The sequence below is a fragment of the Nilaparvata lugens genome, chromosome 11 (genome assembly GCF_014356525.2).
Source record: "Nilaparvata lugens isolate BPH chromosome 11, ASM1435652v1, whole genome shotgun sequence".
NCBI lineage: Eukaryota > Metazoa > Arthropoda > Insecta > Hemiptera > Delphacidae > Nilaparvata > Nilaparvata lugens.
In genome coordinates this window covers 4,466,584-4,485,523 of record NC_052514.1, presented here as the reverse complement: position 1 = coordinate 4,485,523, position 18,940 = coordinate 4,466,584, and the positions used below count along the sequence as shown (strand labels likewise).

Genomic DNA, 18,940 nt, shown 5'->3' with positions numbered 1-18,940 from the left:
ATATTTTGCAACAGTGCCAATCCGTAACTTGATCTGGAATTATTTCAACTTTTTTTCATTGTTTTCTTTCTTCAGCTGTGTACGGAAACGTAAAAATATCCGAGAATATTCTGGTTATTTCTGGTTATCAAACAGGTTGTGCCTGAAATGTATTCTAGCAAATGTTTGTGGTATTTTACTCTGATTTATTGTGGTTTTGGTGTAGGTGAATAATTCTATTAGTAAAAACTTGAATTACAACTAGACAACTAGATATGATCTATTTTTGTTTTGATACTTCGCCACATATCTGTTTTGTTGTGGTATGCTCTATTACTACAAGATCTATTGAGTAATAGCATAGAGAAACAATAGCGTAAGTAGATATCCCATGGTATAGGGCGTTTATGTCGCAACTTTCACTGTTATCTCGAGCCGATTACTGTCGATTATTGTAGATTTTTACTGTTTTGGCCGGGTGAGAGTGTATGATTGGCACAATATGAGAGACTGCCAACGTCACATAGCTTTATGGGAAAGAACTACGTGGACTATCGGCTTGAGATAACAGTAAAAGTTACGACATAAACACCCTATACCATGGGATATCTTACTACTTATGCTATTGTTTCTCTATGGTAATAGATGAATAAGATCTATTATAGTGAGATTCAATTTAAACTGTCATCATTGGTTGGAATGGGAATTATTGGTGTCAACTATTGGGAATGGTGACAGTTTTTAGTGATTTCCATTATAGATGATTGAGTTATAAACATGTGGATATTGAGTAATTGAATCCCTTAAGTAATAATTATGTAAAAAATACCCTGAGTAATGAGACTATTTGAGTAATGTTGTGAAATTGTTTCTGTAGTTGTTGACCGCAATAAATTAGAATAAATATTATTTTAATGACCAATAGAAATATTGAGAATTGATTATAAGTGAACAGATTTTTAAAGTAAAATTGATAGCACTAACCATTTTATATTTAAAAGTTTCAATAAATCATCATAGTTCTGGATGGTTTAATAGTTTCTATAGTTGTACTGTATGTAAAACTACTTCTGCTTCAATCGTGCGATTGGTTGGCAGCTTTCCATCTTTGTCTGTCCAGAGCCAGCTGTTTTAGTTGGGTATAGCTCTGGACCCCAAGATCCCGGGTTATCTGCTTCAAATACTGTAGCCGGGGTCTTCCACGAGCCCGTTGTCCACTGATTGCACCTTCCAGTATTGTTAGCGTGAATTCGCTGTGTCTTATAATATGTCCTATCCAAGAATGCCGTCTGTCCCTAAGAGATTTCAATAGAGTTTTTTGTGTCTCTTCAGCCCTTTGAAATACTTCTTCATTTGTTATTCTATCGGTCCATTTTATTTTCAGCATTCGCCTCCAATACCATACTTCATATAGTGCAATACTCCAGATACAACTCTTTATAAGTCTCTTTCTCAAATCCAAATTCAGACTTTTGGAGGAAAGCACATTCCGTTTATTGATGAAAATGGCCTTGGCTTCTCTTATACGGCGCTTTATGTCTTCTTTGTCTTTTCCATCCTCTGAAATAATGCTACCTAAGTATTTAAATTTTTTTAATTGTTTGAGGGCGTTATTCTCTATCTTTACTATTTCAAAATTAGGATTCTTGGAGCAGATCATCACTTCTGTCTTAGCCTTATTTATCTCCATGTCAAATTCATTTTTGAGAATGTCATGCAAGGTATTCAGTGCTCTCTCTAGATTACCTTTATCTTGTGCCACTATTGCAATATCGTCTGCAAAGCGGAGCATTTGCACTCTTAATCCATTTACCTTGATTCCTGAACAATATTCCTTACATTTATTGACAGCCTGTTCTACATAGATATTGAACAAAAGCGGTGACAAACTACAACCCTGCCTTACTCCTCTCTTGATGGCAGCTTCTCTTTGTTTCTCACCCACCTTTATAAATGCTGTTTGAGCAGTATACAGCTCTCTTATGATCCTTCTGTCTCTGTAATCTACTACTTCTGATTATAAGGTGCGAAATCAACAATGAGTAATAGAATCCCTTAAGTAATAATTATGTAAAAATACCTTTAGTAATGACGAGACCCCTTTAGAATTGTTGAGAAATTGTTTCTGTATTGTTGACTGCGAAAAATTAGAATTAATATTATTTTATTCACCAATTAAAATATTGTGAATCGATTGAATAGATTACACTTTTTAAATTAATTTTTAACTTTTTCAAGTAACGTAAAACTTATTGATAGCTCGAACCATTCTATATCTCAAAGTTTCAGAAATCCCCTTAGTTCTGAATGATGTAATAGCTTCTATAGTGTTGTTCTGTATGAATAAATAAATAAATAAATAATCATTTTATTTGTTCATGGACCAGCCATACAAATACAGAAATACAGTTAAATAGAGATACATGCACAATTATTCTATAATTCCAACAATAACCTCCAATAGAAATGAATTCTAAAGTAAAGTGTCAGTTCGTGAGGGAGCACGATTTCACTCTCTATGTCTGTTATAAATGTCTCCACTCCATGTGGATTATCAAACAATCAAGACTTATAGAATATTACTGCATAACTGAAAATTTATAACATGAAATATTGTATCAAGACATCAATGGAATAATTATAATTTAAATAAATACTTAAAGAACACAGCAATATCACATTGTTCTGTATGTAAAATAACTTCTAATTATAAGGAGGGAAACCAACAACTAAAACTGAAAAGCTGAATAATTTGGATTTTAGCTCTTCAATTTCTCAATTAGAAGCATTTCCTGTTCCTCACTCAGAGTTCAATGCATTTTCAAGGCAATTGTTTAAACTTTTCATTCATTTGACTTCAACAACAGATTATTCAGAGTAAAACAAGGTGACGACGTCTCCGAATTGAAGGAAATAAAGGCTGGAGTTCTACTGGGTAGTGTTCTTGGACCAGTTCTTTATGTGCTGTACACAAGCGATCTTCCTGAATTGGATGCAGTGACAATAGCTACTTTTGCTGATGATACTGCAATACTGGCAGAAGGGGAAACAGTACAAGAAGCAGCCACAAAACTACAGAATGCTAGCAACAGATTCAGTGACTGGACCAAAAAATGGAGAATTCGATTAAATGAGATGAAGTATCATATCAACTTCACAAACAAAATTATCAATGACCCGATTCGAATAAATCTGAATGGGAATGTAGTACCACACAGCAACACAGCAAAATACCTTGGAATGACTCTTGACGCCAAGTTGAAATGGAAAGAGCATATCAAGATGAAAAGGAGCGAGCTAGGACTCAAATACAGTAAAATCTATTGGCTGTTGGGCCGTCAATCACAACTCTCATTGGACAACAAGTTATTGATTTACAAACAAATTCTAAAACCTTTCTGGACGTATGGAATTCAGCTTTGGGGCTGCTCTAGAACTTCTAACATCAGTCAGATTCAAACATTCCAAAACAAAGAACATGGTGAATGCGCCCTGGTACATAAGGAACAGCGATTTGCACCGAGATCTGCACATCACCTATGTGACCTGTGAGATAAGACGATTGGCAGCCCATCATGAGTCACGTCTTCATCAACACGACAACACCGAAGTCATCCAACTACTAGACAACACTGAACTCACTAGGAGGTTGAAGAGAACAAAACCCTTCGAGTTGGTGTAGTGCTAGTGGAGTGATTAAAGTATATTGAATAAAAGTGTAGTGAAATTATAGATTGGAACTGTAGGCTTCACTGGAAGACTTTAGCAATAAAAATTAATTTAGGATATGAAATAACAGAACAAAATTAATGGTTAGTCCTAGTGACTAGTTTTAATGGAAATAACAGAAAAAATTGACTTGTTAGTTGTTAAATTGAAATACTTCAAATTCAATTAGCTTTATTGTTGAATAATTATGCTTAGCAATTCATTTGAGTGTTTTCTTGTACTAGGTTATCTGTTGGAAAAATGAAAAATAAAACAAAAAATTAACATTAAAACATAATTCTCCCATATAAGCACTGTAATTTACTGATACATTCATTTCACAAAACATCTCTAATAATTCCTGTAAAAAGCGTGTATTTTACTTGTAAACCCAAAATAATTTTGGATTTTAACAAGGATAACATCATTGTGCTTCACCACTTGTTGCTACAAGCAAGCTTTACCTAAATTAGATATAGTTTGACATTGTCTGATGTAATACACTTTGCAGGGAATCCTTAGAAGTGGCTGAGCACGTGGATTTTAGTGGAAAATTTATTCTTAAACCAACCGGGCTATTATGCTTGTTATATCTATTTATAGATGTCGTCACATGTTGAATCAGCTAATTTGCTATAAAATCAGTTTTGGTTTATGTAAGAATAGTATCCCTTTTATAGTATCGAATTTGATAGAACCCTCTGAGGTCAAGGTCGTTTGGGATTATTTAGTGAGATTTATTTCAAACTGTAAGCATTGGTTGAAATTGCAAAGCGTTGAAGTTTGAAGATGATCTCATGGCTGAAGTTTGAATTTCCCTCCCAATCTCACTGTGGGCGTTTCTCGTCTCGACCAATGACAGTCTGTAACCTTGATTTGTCTACCAATCGTATGACTTAACTACCAACTATGTACTGCAGATGATCGATGTTCAAACTCTTCATTCACTTTCTGTATCGTAGTGTCGATGTTCTATACATCTATCGAATGACTATCAATAGTTATGCTTATTGGCTGTCCATTACACAGCCGAAACTAGTTCCTTCAATTTTTACTTTCCTTGCCCCCTATTACCATAGGTAAGGAAGGTATTGCTTTCCGAAAAAAATTATGGTACCCCAATTATTTCTAATTTTCTATACGTTTCAAGATCTCCTGAGTCCAAAAATGTGGGTCTTGGGTATTGGCCTGTGTGTGTGTGTGTGTGTGTGTGTGTGTGTGTGTGTGTGTGTGTGGTGTGTGTGTGTGTGTATGTTTGTATGTGTGTTCACGATATCTCATCTCCCAATTAACGGAATGACTTGAAATTTGGAACTTAAGGTCCTTACAATATAAGGATCCGACACGAACAATTTCGATCAAATGCAATTCAAGATGGCGGCTAAAATGGTGAAAATGTTATAAAAAAAGGGTTTTTGCAATTTTCTCGAAAACGGCTCCAACGATTTTGATTAAATTTATACGTAGAATAGTCATTGATAAGCTGTATCAACTGCCACAAGTCTCATATCTGTAAAAATTTCAGGAGCTCCGCCCCATCTATGCAAAGTTCGATTTTAGATTCCCAATTATCAGGCTTCTAATACAATTTAAACAAAAAATGTCGAGTGGAAAAGATTGAGCATGAAAATCTCTACAATAATTGTACATTAATTATTAATGTTTAGTAACATTTTCACCTAAAATTGAAAATAAGCTCGAAATTCGAGAAAATGTGATTATTCAATTGCAAACTGTTGGCAACTGTTGATTCTATGAAATCATTCACTATGAAGAGATAGACGTGTCTCCAACGTTATTGTCCTGTCACCAGCTGGCTCAGATCTTTGAATAGCAGACTTGAGACATGAGACATGAACACTAGCGTCAGGTGATCAATTTTCATAACGGCAAGGAAAGTTGTGTGAGTGCGCCACGCCAGATTTTTAAAAGTTGTAAATTATTGTGGTTCTGAAAATTTCATCAATTTTCCCATTCAAAATTCATAAATTGATGTATGGAATACTTTCAATAAATTGTTTTGAGTTCAATTTGAAACTTATGTATGTTTTAATAATTTTCCTCCCTTTTTTTGTTTGTTTCAGATAGTGACGAGAGGCTAGATTGCCGTTGGTAGTCTAGATACAGAGAAAGAGAGAAAAAGAAAGAAGAGAGAGAGAGAACAAGCGAGAGAGCTCGCGAGGAGAGCAGAGCGTTCTCTGCATAATCTCCTCTTCGTAGCGAGCCGACAAGTCTAGGACCCCCTCCATGCTTACGTTACGGCTAGTCTCCACGCACTTCCTAAAGCAGCCGTAGTTAGCCTCAAACAGGGATCCTTTCTGCTCGCATATTGCCCTAACAATCTGCAGCAATGTGTCGAGACCGCGATATGAGAGTTTTCAAACTGAGCGAGCATCGATAGACCAAATTTTCCTCCCAGAAAACTCCTAAAAACATTGAAAACTGCCGAAAACCGAAAAAAAACTTTCAACCCAACTTAGCAGGACACTGCCGTTGCTATTTTAGCTCCGTACCACATTTTTCTAAATATATACCTATATATTCATAACCCATATTACAAAAATAGGGCTCCTAAACCACTGTTTCGGAGGCATATTTTCAAAACCCGTATTGGACGTACGTATTTTCAAAAATGTGTATAACCAGTATTGGGAAAGCCTACATATTTTCGATTAATTGTGTATCGAAGTATTTTGGAGTGTTGGTTATCTTCAGAAAATAAGTGAATTATTTTCGAAAAATTGTGTAATCTATACAAGAACAAATATTTTCAACCCGTATTGGAGTATATATTCTCCACTAATCGATATAATCGAAGTATTTTAAAGCCAAATCGGTTATATTCAATCAGAAAGTATTCTGAAGTTATAAAACTGTTGAGTGTTTTTAAACCAAATTCGGTAATTTTATAACCGATTCAATAGTGTTTCAACGTCTCCGTTATAACTGTATAAAAATTAAGTGTTTTAAATGCAAGATACAACCCCTGCTGGCTATTTATGTAATAACCTGCTGAAATTTGATGTAATTTTGAAGTCAAGGTGGTTACTTCAATATTAATAACCTATTGAAAGTGTTTTAAAACGTCACATTTGTGTATTGACGTATTCAAAAGTGGTTATTTGTAAAATAAATAACCATTAAGTGTTGAAAAACCACACGGTGGTTCAATAGCTGATAAAAGTTGAAGTATTTTCAATAGCCAATTGTTGGCTCCCCTTCTCTAAATAGTATAAATAATTGTTGTTGTGTTCTTCGATAAGTTATTTGTGAGATTGAGAACTTCCCCACCTCCCCCATCAGTGAGTGTGCGTGTGTGAGTGATCAATATTGTGAATCAAAAGTTTAGTAGCTGAAAAAAATTTCATCGCTGTACTTCAACAACCTGTGGAGTGTAGCTAAGGATTGTATTGTGAGTATTTTTTATTTTAGTATATTTAAAAAAAAATAATTTTTTTATTCATGATCATTGAATACAGTAGTAATTGAACTTGTAGAAGTCATTCAATTTATAGAAGTGTGTGACTTGAACTTATTGATTTTTTATCTTATATTGTTGTTGTCTATGCAACTATGCTGTATCGGTTTTCGACACTGAAATTTTATTTATTTATTTAGTACGATAATTGAAAAATAGCCGCTTATGACCAATCACAAGTTTGATAATCACTATAGCTGAAGATGTGTTGGTGTCAACACGAAACTCCAGTTCTGTATAAATGTGAATGTGAGTAAACTGAAATCAATAAAGTTTTTTATAATGAGGTCCACGTTATAATGGCAGTATTTGATTAACAATAGTGTTGATATCCTTGTCTATTCGACAAAGCAGATAGAGCTCTCTTTTTCAAGATCAGCTACTTTGAAAGATAGTTCTTTAACAGTGTAGAAATATAAAAAAAATAACAAAATATTCAATCTCAATTATTGTGAAAATTTATTTCAGTATTCAATTATTGAATATATTTTCTTGACGGATAAAATATAATTATTTATTATTTTAAACAAGAATGAACAGTTGATATTACATCAGATATACCGGTATCAGCTATTCTCTATAGAAGGCAGTGGCAAGGCAGTGAATCGGAAACGCTGTTCTCCCATCTTTCTTCACTACCATAACTTGGACCTCACTATAGAACGGATATATTCTTGACCCAGGTACTGCTGCCACCTAGCGTGAGAATTTAGAAACTGACAGAGCATGAACTGTCGACCAATCAGGTGTGAGTAGTCAAAGTCGGGAGGGGAATTGAGAGGCGTGGTCTGATTCCGAGCTAGCTTGTGATTGGTCCGCTGTATACAGGCATATTTCCACACAGCATAGGTAGCTCCAATGCATGTTAGGTTAGTAAATTGTAATTGGAATTTCATGTGTTTCATCATTTTTGAGTATCTGACCAAGAAGTAGATTCAGTACATTATTTGATACCAACATGTACTATCAACACATTTGATAGAGTATTAACACAATATGATACAGTATCAACACAATATGATACAGCATAAACACAATATGATACAGTATCAACACAATATGATACAGTATCAACCCAAGCTTTTTTCTGTATGACAAAATCTAGGTAAATGAACTCAAACTTGAAGTAATAATTATTTTTACGCATGAATTGTTTTTCACCGAGAAAGTTTCTCCCTCCATTTTCTACATTGTCGAAAATATTTTCCAGTCGAGAATTATTGATCATTCTCATCAATTATTCAAGCTAATGAACTTGAAAAGGTTAAAGGAATGATATGAATCAATATACAATTTTTTTTTCTCTCACAGCGGGAAAAGTCATAATAAATGAAGAATACTGTCAATATTTTTGACAGCTTATAGCTTTCAACCCCTTCACGTGAAAAATTGACACACTGTCTCATTTCAAGGGTGAATTGATATTATCGATTTGCATTGAATAGCTTCCCTCTTATTATGCCATTTTACTTCCTACTCTTTCATAATCTTTTTCAGTCCCTTTCATAGGTTCTGTTCTTGCTTTTTTAACATGTCTTTGCTTCTTTACCATGTCTTTGCTTCTTTTCCATGTCTTTGCTTCTTTTCCATGTATTTGCTTCTTTTTCAACAAAACTTCTGTGTGATTATCTTCCTTCACAATCTATTCTCACTTTCTTGACTGCACCTTCATTCATACATCCTTTTCTCTCTTCTATTCATCTTTTTCCTCCGTTTCATCATGTTATCTTTGTATTCTCTTCCTTTATTTTCTATTTTTCCACTTTCTCGCCTGTACCTTTATTCATAAGCCCTGTTCTTTTTTCTATCTATTTTTTCTTCTTTTTCCTCCGGTTCTCTTTACAATTCTTTGCTTTTTTCGACTTTTCTCCCTGTGCTCTTTCAAGCTCTTCAATATTTAATTTTTCTTCTTATTTGTCTTCATTATTATCTTCTTATTTACATTCAGTTTCAAAGGAAGAAATGAATATTAAACATGGCATATTAGGAATTTATTTGAGGATTACTATTGCATCAATAATTCAAAACAATTATTCTTACATCTACAGTTGTAGTAATAATTTATCTTCGAAGTTTATTTGATTATTTATTCTTATTGCATTCTCACAATTCAAAACCAGAGAGTATAGATGTAGTATGTATGTATAGATTGTAGAGTATTTACAATCTATACTCTCTGTTCAAAAAAATAATAAATTCATTTTTCCCCTTGCTAAACACTCTTGTTTTTGTATCATCCTATTTTCAATAGTTTTCTATTCCCTACGAGTAGCTTCCATTCAAAATATACCTGAATTTGAATTCTCTACTACTTGTTAAACTGTAGTTCATAAGAGCAGCATTCATTCAAAACAATACTTTAATTTGAATTCACTTGTTAAACTGTAGTTCCTAAATGATTAAAAACACGAGTTATTCTCGTCCTATGCCAAGATATTTCCTAGCCAAAGTTTGATTTAATACTATGTCGATTATTTATTTATTCCCAATGCGTAGCTTCCTTTTAAAACAGTAGTTTCCATCTGACTTTTCCTCTTCCTAAATCCATAGTTCCTAAGTCATTCGAAATAGTAGTCATTCTGCTTCAAGGCCAATATAGTTCATGCCCAAAAATATTTGTTTCATACATTGCTGGTACGTTATTATTGTCATGTATTCATCTGTAAGAAATGAACAAATTCTGTACGCCTAAATTCTGTATAAAGTATGGTTCATGTGTTGTAAAATCGCTTCCCCGTGGTTTGTAATCCAACAAAAATCTGTTGTGCATCCATCTCTCATTATCATCCGCTTCATTACCCACGCACAAGCCTAGAGCTCATGTGGGCATCACCCTCAGCAAAAAGCCAAGAAAGTTTTATTTATTCAATCATAAAACAATATAGGCTAATTGCTAATAAAACAATATTATCTATACTATTCAGACATAGTACAAGGACATCATTAAGGCTGTGCAATGGCTAAAAATAAACTTTCTACTCGTGATATTTTTCCAAGTTTTTCGATTCGTATATCATCAAGCTTTCAAAATGAAAAAGTTTTCTCAGGAAAACATTTTTTTCCGATCATTACTTTTTGAGATATGAGCAACTGAAGTTTGAATTTTTGGGACAGAACATTTCAAATTCGGTACGATATAAATCCATGAGATTTAGAGGATGGATTCTTCATGGTATTGTTGATTTAGTAAAAGAAAAATTTTCTGAAAATATAATTTTTTGGAAAAGTTATTCAATTTAGCGAAAATAACTCAACTAAAAGTTATTTTTAGTAAATTGAATAACTATTTTGAAAATTGTTATTTTACTAGATCAGCAATACCATGAAGAATCTATCCTCTAAATCTCATGGATTAATATCTTACCGAATTTGAAATGTTCTGTCCCAAAAATTTAAACTTTAGGCGCTCATATCTCAAAAAGTAATCATCAGAAAAAAATGTTTTCCTGAGAAATCTTTTTCATTTTGATAGCTTAATCATATACAAATCAAAAAACTTTGAAAAATATCACGAGTAAAAAGTTTATTATTAGCCTTTGCACAGCCTTAATGAAAGTTGCATATTTATTCATATCACAGACAGATAGTATGCAGTCTACTTATTGGATGACGCTTGATTATTTGGAAGAATATCAACTTCCAACGCACATTAACTAGGAACTGAATTGAGTTAGTTGCAATATAGATAGTACAAACAGAATGTAGCATATTTACTGCATACTGCCGAATAGTTTGGAAGAACACCAGCACACATAAACTAGGAACTTAATCAAGTTAGTTGTGTGCGTGTGTGTGTGTGTGTGTGTGTGTGTGTGTGAATGCGTACGTGATCCACAGAGCAATAAGAATGGATGGAAATTTGTGAGTGTTTCGATGCCAGAAGCCAAATAGGTCTGTTGATGTTTTTTAGTCGACTTGTTTACGAATTTAAGTCTCGTCGTGTGCGAGTAGGGAGTGAGAGGGTGATGAAAAGAGTGGGAAATCGAATGAGTGTGAGAGAGAGGGTGATGAAAAGAGTGGGAAATCGAATGAGTGTGAGAGAGAGGGTGAAGTATAATGTCTCATCGTGTGTGTGAGTGAGGGAGTGAGAAATTGAAGGAGTGTGTGAGAGAGAGGGTGGAGTTTAATTAGTTTCGGTCTTTTTCTGTGTTGCCTTCTATTTTTAGAGTCGCCTGTCGTTCCGGGATTTGAAGCCGGCAGTAGTGGTCTATAGTTGGCTATTAAATAACTATTGGTTAATAGTTGATAGTTGACCGACAAAAGCAATTGATTGGTAGTATTTTTGGGGCCAAAGCACAACACCAATCATCTTCTCATTGAGCTTGTTTGTTCATGGTTTTTATATCAACATTGTTACTTAGTTGCCTCTAGATTTGCTCTGTTTTTTTCGTGTGCTTCTTCTGATTTTCCTTCCTCCTCTTCACCTTTTATTCTTCTCGCACCCTTTCCCTCTCTTCTTTTACCCTTTTCCTCTTTATTCTTCATCTTTATCCCTCCTTCTCATTCTTCCTTGACTCCATGTCAATCCTCTTTATTCCCCTCTTACTTCTTCATCTATATATTTTTTCAAAATTAAGTCATCTTCGACTAAATTCTTTCGTAGTATTCACTACTCATTTTGATAATCGGTTCAAGTACATAGTATTCTGTCAACATTGTAATCGGATGGGCACTTTGAATCGTCGATCACGGCTGGAGTATTGGCGGCTCATCATTATACAGCTCATATATTCACCCCCTATTTTGATGAGTAATTCAAGTACAAAGTATTCTGTCAACATTGTAATCGGATGGGCACTTTGAACTGTCGGTCCCGGTTAAAATATGACAGTCGTAAGGCTCATTGAGGGCTTAAACTTGAAATATATAAGGCGAGGTGAGACCTTCTTGCAAAGGACTCCCACTAACAAAAAGTCATAGGAGTTGATTCATTTATTGCAAAACATGTTGGCATGAGAATCTATGTTGAGACTTTATTATTAGATTGGCATTACTTATTTACTCCCATAATCAAAGTAACTCCTAGAATAAAAGGATGTAATGAAAAATTGCAATCCTTTTTCACTTATTAACTTCTCTACAACTTCTTCCTTCTACTTCTTTGGTTGTCTTCTTCTTCCTCCTGAATGGTGTCTGTCGTTTCTCCCTCCTTCTCAAATCCTCCTCTTTCTCTTACTCCCCACTACTACTTTCCCTTGTTTCTTTTTTTCCCACTAACTACATTTTCCAAGAGTGTTCACTTCTTTCTCTTTCTCTCCCACACACTCATTCTTCTCCTTTTCCTTCTGCACCTCCTCCTTTTCCTCTTCCTTCTCCTCCTCTTCTTCCTCCTCATTCTCCTCTCCCTATCCCTCTCCCTCGTCACCCCTTATTTCACATTCTCTTCGTCTTTTCCCGTCCTCTCTTTACCAGCTTCTCTTCTACCTCCTCTTCTTCCTCCTCCTTCTTCTCCTCTCTCTCTCCGCCCTCTCCTCCTTACTCCACATTCTCTTCGTCTTTTCCCGTCCTCTCTTCACCAGCTTCTCTTCTACCTCCTCCTGTTCTCATTCTCTCATTCGTTCCCACCGTGTTTACCTCGCTCATTCCACCCGCTTCCACCTCTTCTCTCGCTCTCTTCCTTTTCCACCTCCACCTTCTCCTCCTCTTCGTCAACGTCGTCTAGTCTAGTAAACAATAATTCCTCCTTCACACACTTTTCTAGCGCACACACGCGCAGCCGCGCTCACCCGCTTCTGTTTTGTTGTGTGCCTCTCTGATTATTATTTATTTGTCATTCAGTGTCAGACCTTTGTATAGCGTGCAGTGTTGAACCGTTTTCGTGCAAGAAGTAGATTGTCTATCATGTTTCAATTTCGTTGAGGATTTTTTAACTTAGTTACTCGTGTGGTATTCGACCAAATATTTCAAAGATATCACCGCTTTTCAAATTGTAAACTTGAAAACAAAAACTTGCAAAAAGAAATCTTGTGATAGTTACTCTGATAGTAGTCCCACTCGTGGTATTCGACCAAATAACTTATATCTATCACAGCTTTTAAAAAGAAAAAAGAGAAACTTATAATAGTTAGTAGTGATATTCGACCACATTATTTCTGGAAGAGATCTCATGTTTTCAATTGGAATAAAGAGAAGCTTGTAATTATTGATGTTTTATTGAAGTGTGACTTGGTACAAAGTGTGAGTGGAGTGGTATCAACGACTTAGGCTTACGTTGTGTTTTTTTTAAAGCGGTTCAATATTTTTTTAACATTTTATTGATTTGAAGATAAATGATTGTGTGATGAGAATAGGGATATGGCCATAGGTGCTAATAGTGAAGTTGTGTTTCTTTTCTGGCTCAAAATTTTGTAAAATTACTCAAAAATTTCCAATTTGTAGAGATTTAAGAATAGTTCATTATTTATTTATTTATACGTGGATACAATAACAAATCATATAAATATGATTGGGAAGGAACAACAGGCTTGGCCCTAAAAATATATTTGAGTGAAATATTTTTGTTGTTAGTTTTAAAATATCAAAATTTTAGTTTAATCATTAGTTTTGAAGTGTAAATTGGACTTTTTGAAGTGAAAAGTGAAATCCAACCTCCTTTTTTGAGACTTTTATTTGTAAAAATTTGGGAGAAGACAGTTTTGGGCTAAGCCTGTTGTCTTCTCCCAATCATATTTTAATTATGATTTGTGATTGTGAATAAAATAAATAAATAGATATGTAGTCAGTGTGAATGATTTTCATTCATTTGTTTCATTGTAGTATTTAATTTTTAGATATTCATGAAAGATATTTAGTGTTGGTTGAAAGACATTCGGTGACTCGTGATATTGGCTACATGACAGTAGAATTTTCGGAGCAGTATGAACTACTGTAATCCGTTGAAAATTCGTAGACGTTCATGTGAAAAGTTTCGTTGAAAATGTGCCAGTGAACTATACACCTTAGTCTGAAACAGTGTCAAGATACGTGATACAACTCTATAACCAAGTAGTGTGTATTTTATTTTGGTGATAATTGAGAAAATAAGTTGCTTCATGAGCTATACTTGAGAAAAAAAGTTATTACAATGTGCTGTACTAGACTGATGGATGTTGCAGTCTTCTGACATCAAGTTGAAAAATTTAGTCTCTGAATCTCAAAAAATGTTGTCACACCACGTGTATGATCCCCTGATGCTGAAGCCCACGCCTTATAGAGCGGTAAATATTAGAAATCATAATTTTAATTAAATATCCTCTGTCATAATTTGTGTGAATCTATCTTAAACATTTCGAGGTATCAGTTAACTTGAAGGATTTGTGATATTGAGTTTTGAATGCGTGATTGTTCTACATGATAACCAGAGAAAACTCCTATAATATTATAGGATTTAATATTTAATTTTTAGATATTCATGAAAGATATTTAGTGTTGGTTGAAAGACATTCATTCACTCGTGATATTGGCTACATGACAGGTGAATTTTCGGAGCAATATGAACTACTGTAATCCGTTGAAGATTCGTAGACGTTCATGTGAAAAGTCTCGTTCAAAATGTGCCAGTGAACTATAGACCTAAGTCTGAGACAGTGTGAAAGTATGAAACTATATATTATATAAAACTCCTATAATATTGTATTCTGTGATGATAACTTGTAGTTTCTCATTGGAATTTTATTTAAGAACTAGCAGGAAACCCGTGCTCCGCAAGGGTCTATTTTAAAACTAGACAAACTGAAAACTTGACATAATAAAATCTTGAAGAATAGAAAATAGGTCTATAACCATCCTCGGTTACTTAAGAATATATTATATGAAAATTTTCAAGATAATCAGTCCAGTAGTTCAGACATGATGATGCGTCAAACATAATTTTCCTATCCCGTACGTGTATAAATAAGCCAGTTCTTTCCTTTATTATAGTATAGATTATTGATTGAATGATTTGTGATATTTGGTTTCGAATGTGTGATTGTTGTATGGTGTCTTGAAGTTCCTCAATGGAGTTTTATTGAAGAATCATTGATTGTACATTATTTCTCTCTAATAAATTCTGAAATTAATCAAATAATCAATTCATTATTCAATTCAATGACATTTGTATGTGATAACCAATTTCTATTCAATATTCAATCCTGTTTTCATTAATAACCTGTTTTTTAGATTGTATGATGCATTTGTTGAAAATTTGACAAATATCAATAAAATGCAAATAGGGTTTATACTACCTACAACTTCAATAATGTGCAAGTAGGGTTTCCACTCCAACTCCAATAAATAAACTTGTAGTGTTTTTTGAATGCGTGATTGTTCTACGTCATCATCTTGTAGTTTCTCATTGGAATTTTATTTGAGAACTAGCAGGAAACCCGTGCTCCGCAAGGATCTATTTTAAAACTAGACAAACTGAAAACTTGACGTAATAAAATCTTGAAGAATAGGAAATAGGCGCCTATAACCATCCTCGGTTAATTAAGAATCTATATGAAAATTTTCAAGCTAATCAGTCCAGTAGTTCAGACGTGATGATGCGTCTAACATAATTTTCCTATCCCGTTCGTATATAAGCCAGTTCTTTCCTTTATTGTAGTATAGATTATTGATTGAATGATTTGTGATACTATTCGGTTTCGAATGTGTGATTGTTGTATGTTGTCTTGAAGTTCCTTAATGGAGTTTTATTGAAGAATCATTGATTGTGGATTATTTCTCTTGAATCAATTCTGAAATTAATCGAATAATCAATTCATTATTCAATTCAATGACATTTGTATGTGATAACCAATTTATGTATTCAGTATTTAATCCTGTTATTATTAATAACCTGTTTTTTAGATTGTATGATGAATTTGTTGAAAATTGACAAATATCAATAAAATGCAATTAGGGTTTATACTACCTACAACTTCAATAAAGTGCAAGTAGGGTTTCCACTCCAACTCCAATAAATAAACTTGTAGTGTTTTTTCACTGCATAATAGACTCTTTTCCTTTTCATTTAGTTGTTTTGCTTCTCTGAAAATTGTGTGAAATAGAGTAAGTCGACGAAACAATATCCATTTAATTTGTCGTCTTGGAATGCTAGTTACTGATAGTGCTAGTAGGTAATTGTGACTTGACTGATAGTCAACTAAAAGTACAATTACTTTTCTATTGAACTACTTCTTGGTCGATTGCTTGTTGTGTTAGCTTTCAATTAGGTACATTTTTCAATAATTCTATATTTTGCATTATTATCTTTTCCACATATTAAGTTGATTATATTTTATTCAATGATGATATCTTTTTGGATAATGTTGATGGTGAGATATTGTGATACCTATCCATAATGAAAGCACTGGGTTGTTGTCAAAATATCACTTACTTATTAAAAAAATCACAAATATGTTTCAACACCAATGGTGTCATCTTCAGTGTGAACATGTTGAAATTGAAATTTTGAATTTCAATTTCTCACAATGAAGATGACACCATTGATGTTAAAACATGTTGAAATTGAAATTTTGAATTTCAATTTCTCACAATGAAGATGACACCATTGGTGTTAAAACATGATTGTTGAAATTCAAATTTTGAATTTCAAAGTTTTTAATTTCTCACAATGAAGATGACACCACTGGTGTTAAAACATGTTGAAATTGAAATTTTGAATTTCAAAGTTTTTAATTTCTCACAATGAAGATGACACCATTGGTGTTAAAACATGTTGAAATTCAAATTTTGAATTTCAAAGTTTTCAATTTCTCACAATGAAGATGACACCATTGGTGTTAAAACATGTTGAAATTCAAATTTTGAATTTCAAAGTTTTCAATTTCTCACAATGAAGATGACACCATTGGTGTTGAAACATATTTGTGATTTTTTTAATAAGTAAGTGATATTTTGACAACAACCCAGTGTTTTCATGATGGTATCTTTCCTTCTTTAATGTTTGTTTATGTTTGTAGACCTCACTATATATTTTCCACATTTTGAGTTGCTGAATGTTTTGTGTTGATTATATTTCATTCAGTGATCTCTTTTCTAGTATATTGTTTGCTCATTTGTTTGTTTTGTTTGATTGATGTTGTTATGTGTTGTTGTGTTTTAGTGTGGCTGGGGCAGTGTGGATTGGTGTTGTGGTGACGTGATGCGCCGCCCCACTTTTTGTCACAACAGTGTGGCCGCTGTGGAAGCCACCCATAGGGGGCAACCGACTCCCCCCTCCCAGGGTGCACCCACCATTGACAAGGTCAGTCAAAGTTAAGGTCATTCAGTAAAACATGTGCTATTGGTTATGGAATACAAGTAAATTATTTTCATTTATAATAAATTTAATAATAATGAATCTGACTTTATTTCTGCGTGAAAAAAATACAAAACTTGTGAAAATTAAGAATAATAGAAAACTAAGCATGCAGTATTATCATTATTGAAGCTATGCAGTGAAGCTATTGCCGAAGCTTTGGGGTTCCAACGTCGACCTCACAAGGTCAAGGTCGTTCAATTCAAGTTTTAGGTCATTCGATAAAACATAAGTTATTGATTATGGGATATAAGTAAAAGTAATTCATTTTATTAGTGAAGTTATGAGCCTCAGTACAGAAAACAAAAATCTGGTGTGGCGCACTCACACAACTTTCCTTGCCGTTATGAAAATTGATCACCTGACGCTAGTGTACCCGCGCATCTCAAGTCTACTATTCAAAGATTTGAGCCAGCTGGTGACAGGGCAATAACGCTGGAGACACACATGAGGTCTGCTATCTCTTCATAGTGAATGATTTAATAGAATCAACAATAATTTGCAATTGAATAATCACATTTTCTCGAATTTAAAGCTTATTTTCAAATTTAGGTGAAAATGTACATTAATTGTAGAGATTTTCATGCTCAATCTACTCCACTTGATTTTTTTTGTTTCAATTGTATCTGAAGCCTGATAATTGGGAATCTATCTGCATTGATGGGGCGGAGCTCCTGAAATTTTTACAGATATGGGACTTGTGGCAGTTGATAGAGCTTATCGATGACTATTTTAAGTATGAATTTGATCAAAATCGTTGGAGCCGTTTTCGAGAAAATCACGAAAAACCCTGTTTTTGACAACATTTTCGCCATTTTAGCCGCCATCTTGAATTGCATTTGATCGAAATTGTTCGTGTCGGATCCTTATAGTGAAAGGACCTTGAGTTCCAAATTTCAAGTCATTCCGTTAATTGAGAGATGAGATATCGTTTACACAGACGCACATACACTCATACACACACACACACACACACACACCACACACACACACACACCACACACACACACACCACACACACACACACACACACACACATACAGACCAATACCCAAAAACCAGTTTTTTTGGACTCAGGGGACCTTGAAACGTATAGAAATTTAGAAATTGGGGTACCTTAATTTTTTTCGGAAAGCAATACTTTCCTTACCTATGGTAATAGGGCAAGGAAAGTAAAAACTGTTTAAAGTTAGTGAGTTCACTCAGTAGGGACTTTCGACTGAAGACCAGAAGAATATCATCATTGAATCTTATGAGACCACTAACTAACGATAGGACAAGTGAGATAACCGAAGTTTTTGCTGGTGTTTTCAGGAAGAGACGAGGCTAGCTCGTATGAAGCGCATTTTCACGGGCTCCCTGCTGATGGGCCGTCGTCCCCCCGCCGGACCACCCCTCAAGACATTCGCCGTGCACCTGGAGGATCTGCCTCTCACCAACGAAGGTCTGCCTCGTGTCGTTGTGCGCATCACTACCTTTATTGAGAAATACGGTAAGACTAACAGTTTCTT

General features: G+C 34.2%; 1 protein-coding gene across 2 annotated transcripts in view; it reads left to right on the top strand.

Annotated features, from left to right (window-relative positions):
• Positions 1–13,940: 13,940 nt before the first annotated feature.
• LOC111062084 (protein FAM13A-like) overlaps positions 13,941–18,940 on the top strand; it is a 55,855-nt gene continuing 50,855 nt past the window's right edge. Inside the window, exons 1-3 of one of the 2 annotated variants that reach the window (XR_005572437.1) lie at positions 13,941–14,361; positions 17,235–17,375; positions 18,744–18,921. Coding sequence is in view for 1 of the 2 variants with exons in the window: in XM_039437442.1 (XP_039293376.1) it covers positions 14,251–14,361; positions 17,235–17,375; positions 18,744–18,921 (430 nt within the window). In the remaining variant the exon portion in view is untranslated. The remainder of the gene's footprint in view (positions 14,362–17,234; positions 17,376–18,743; positions 18,922–18,940) is intronic. The other variant, XM_039437442.1, reaches the window with a different exon arrangement.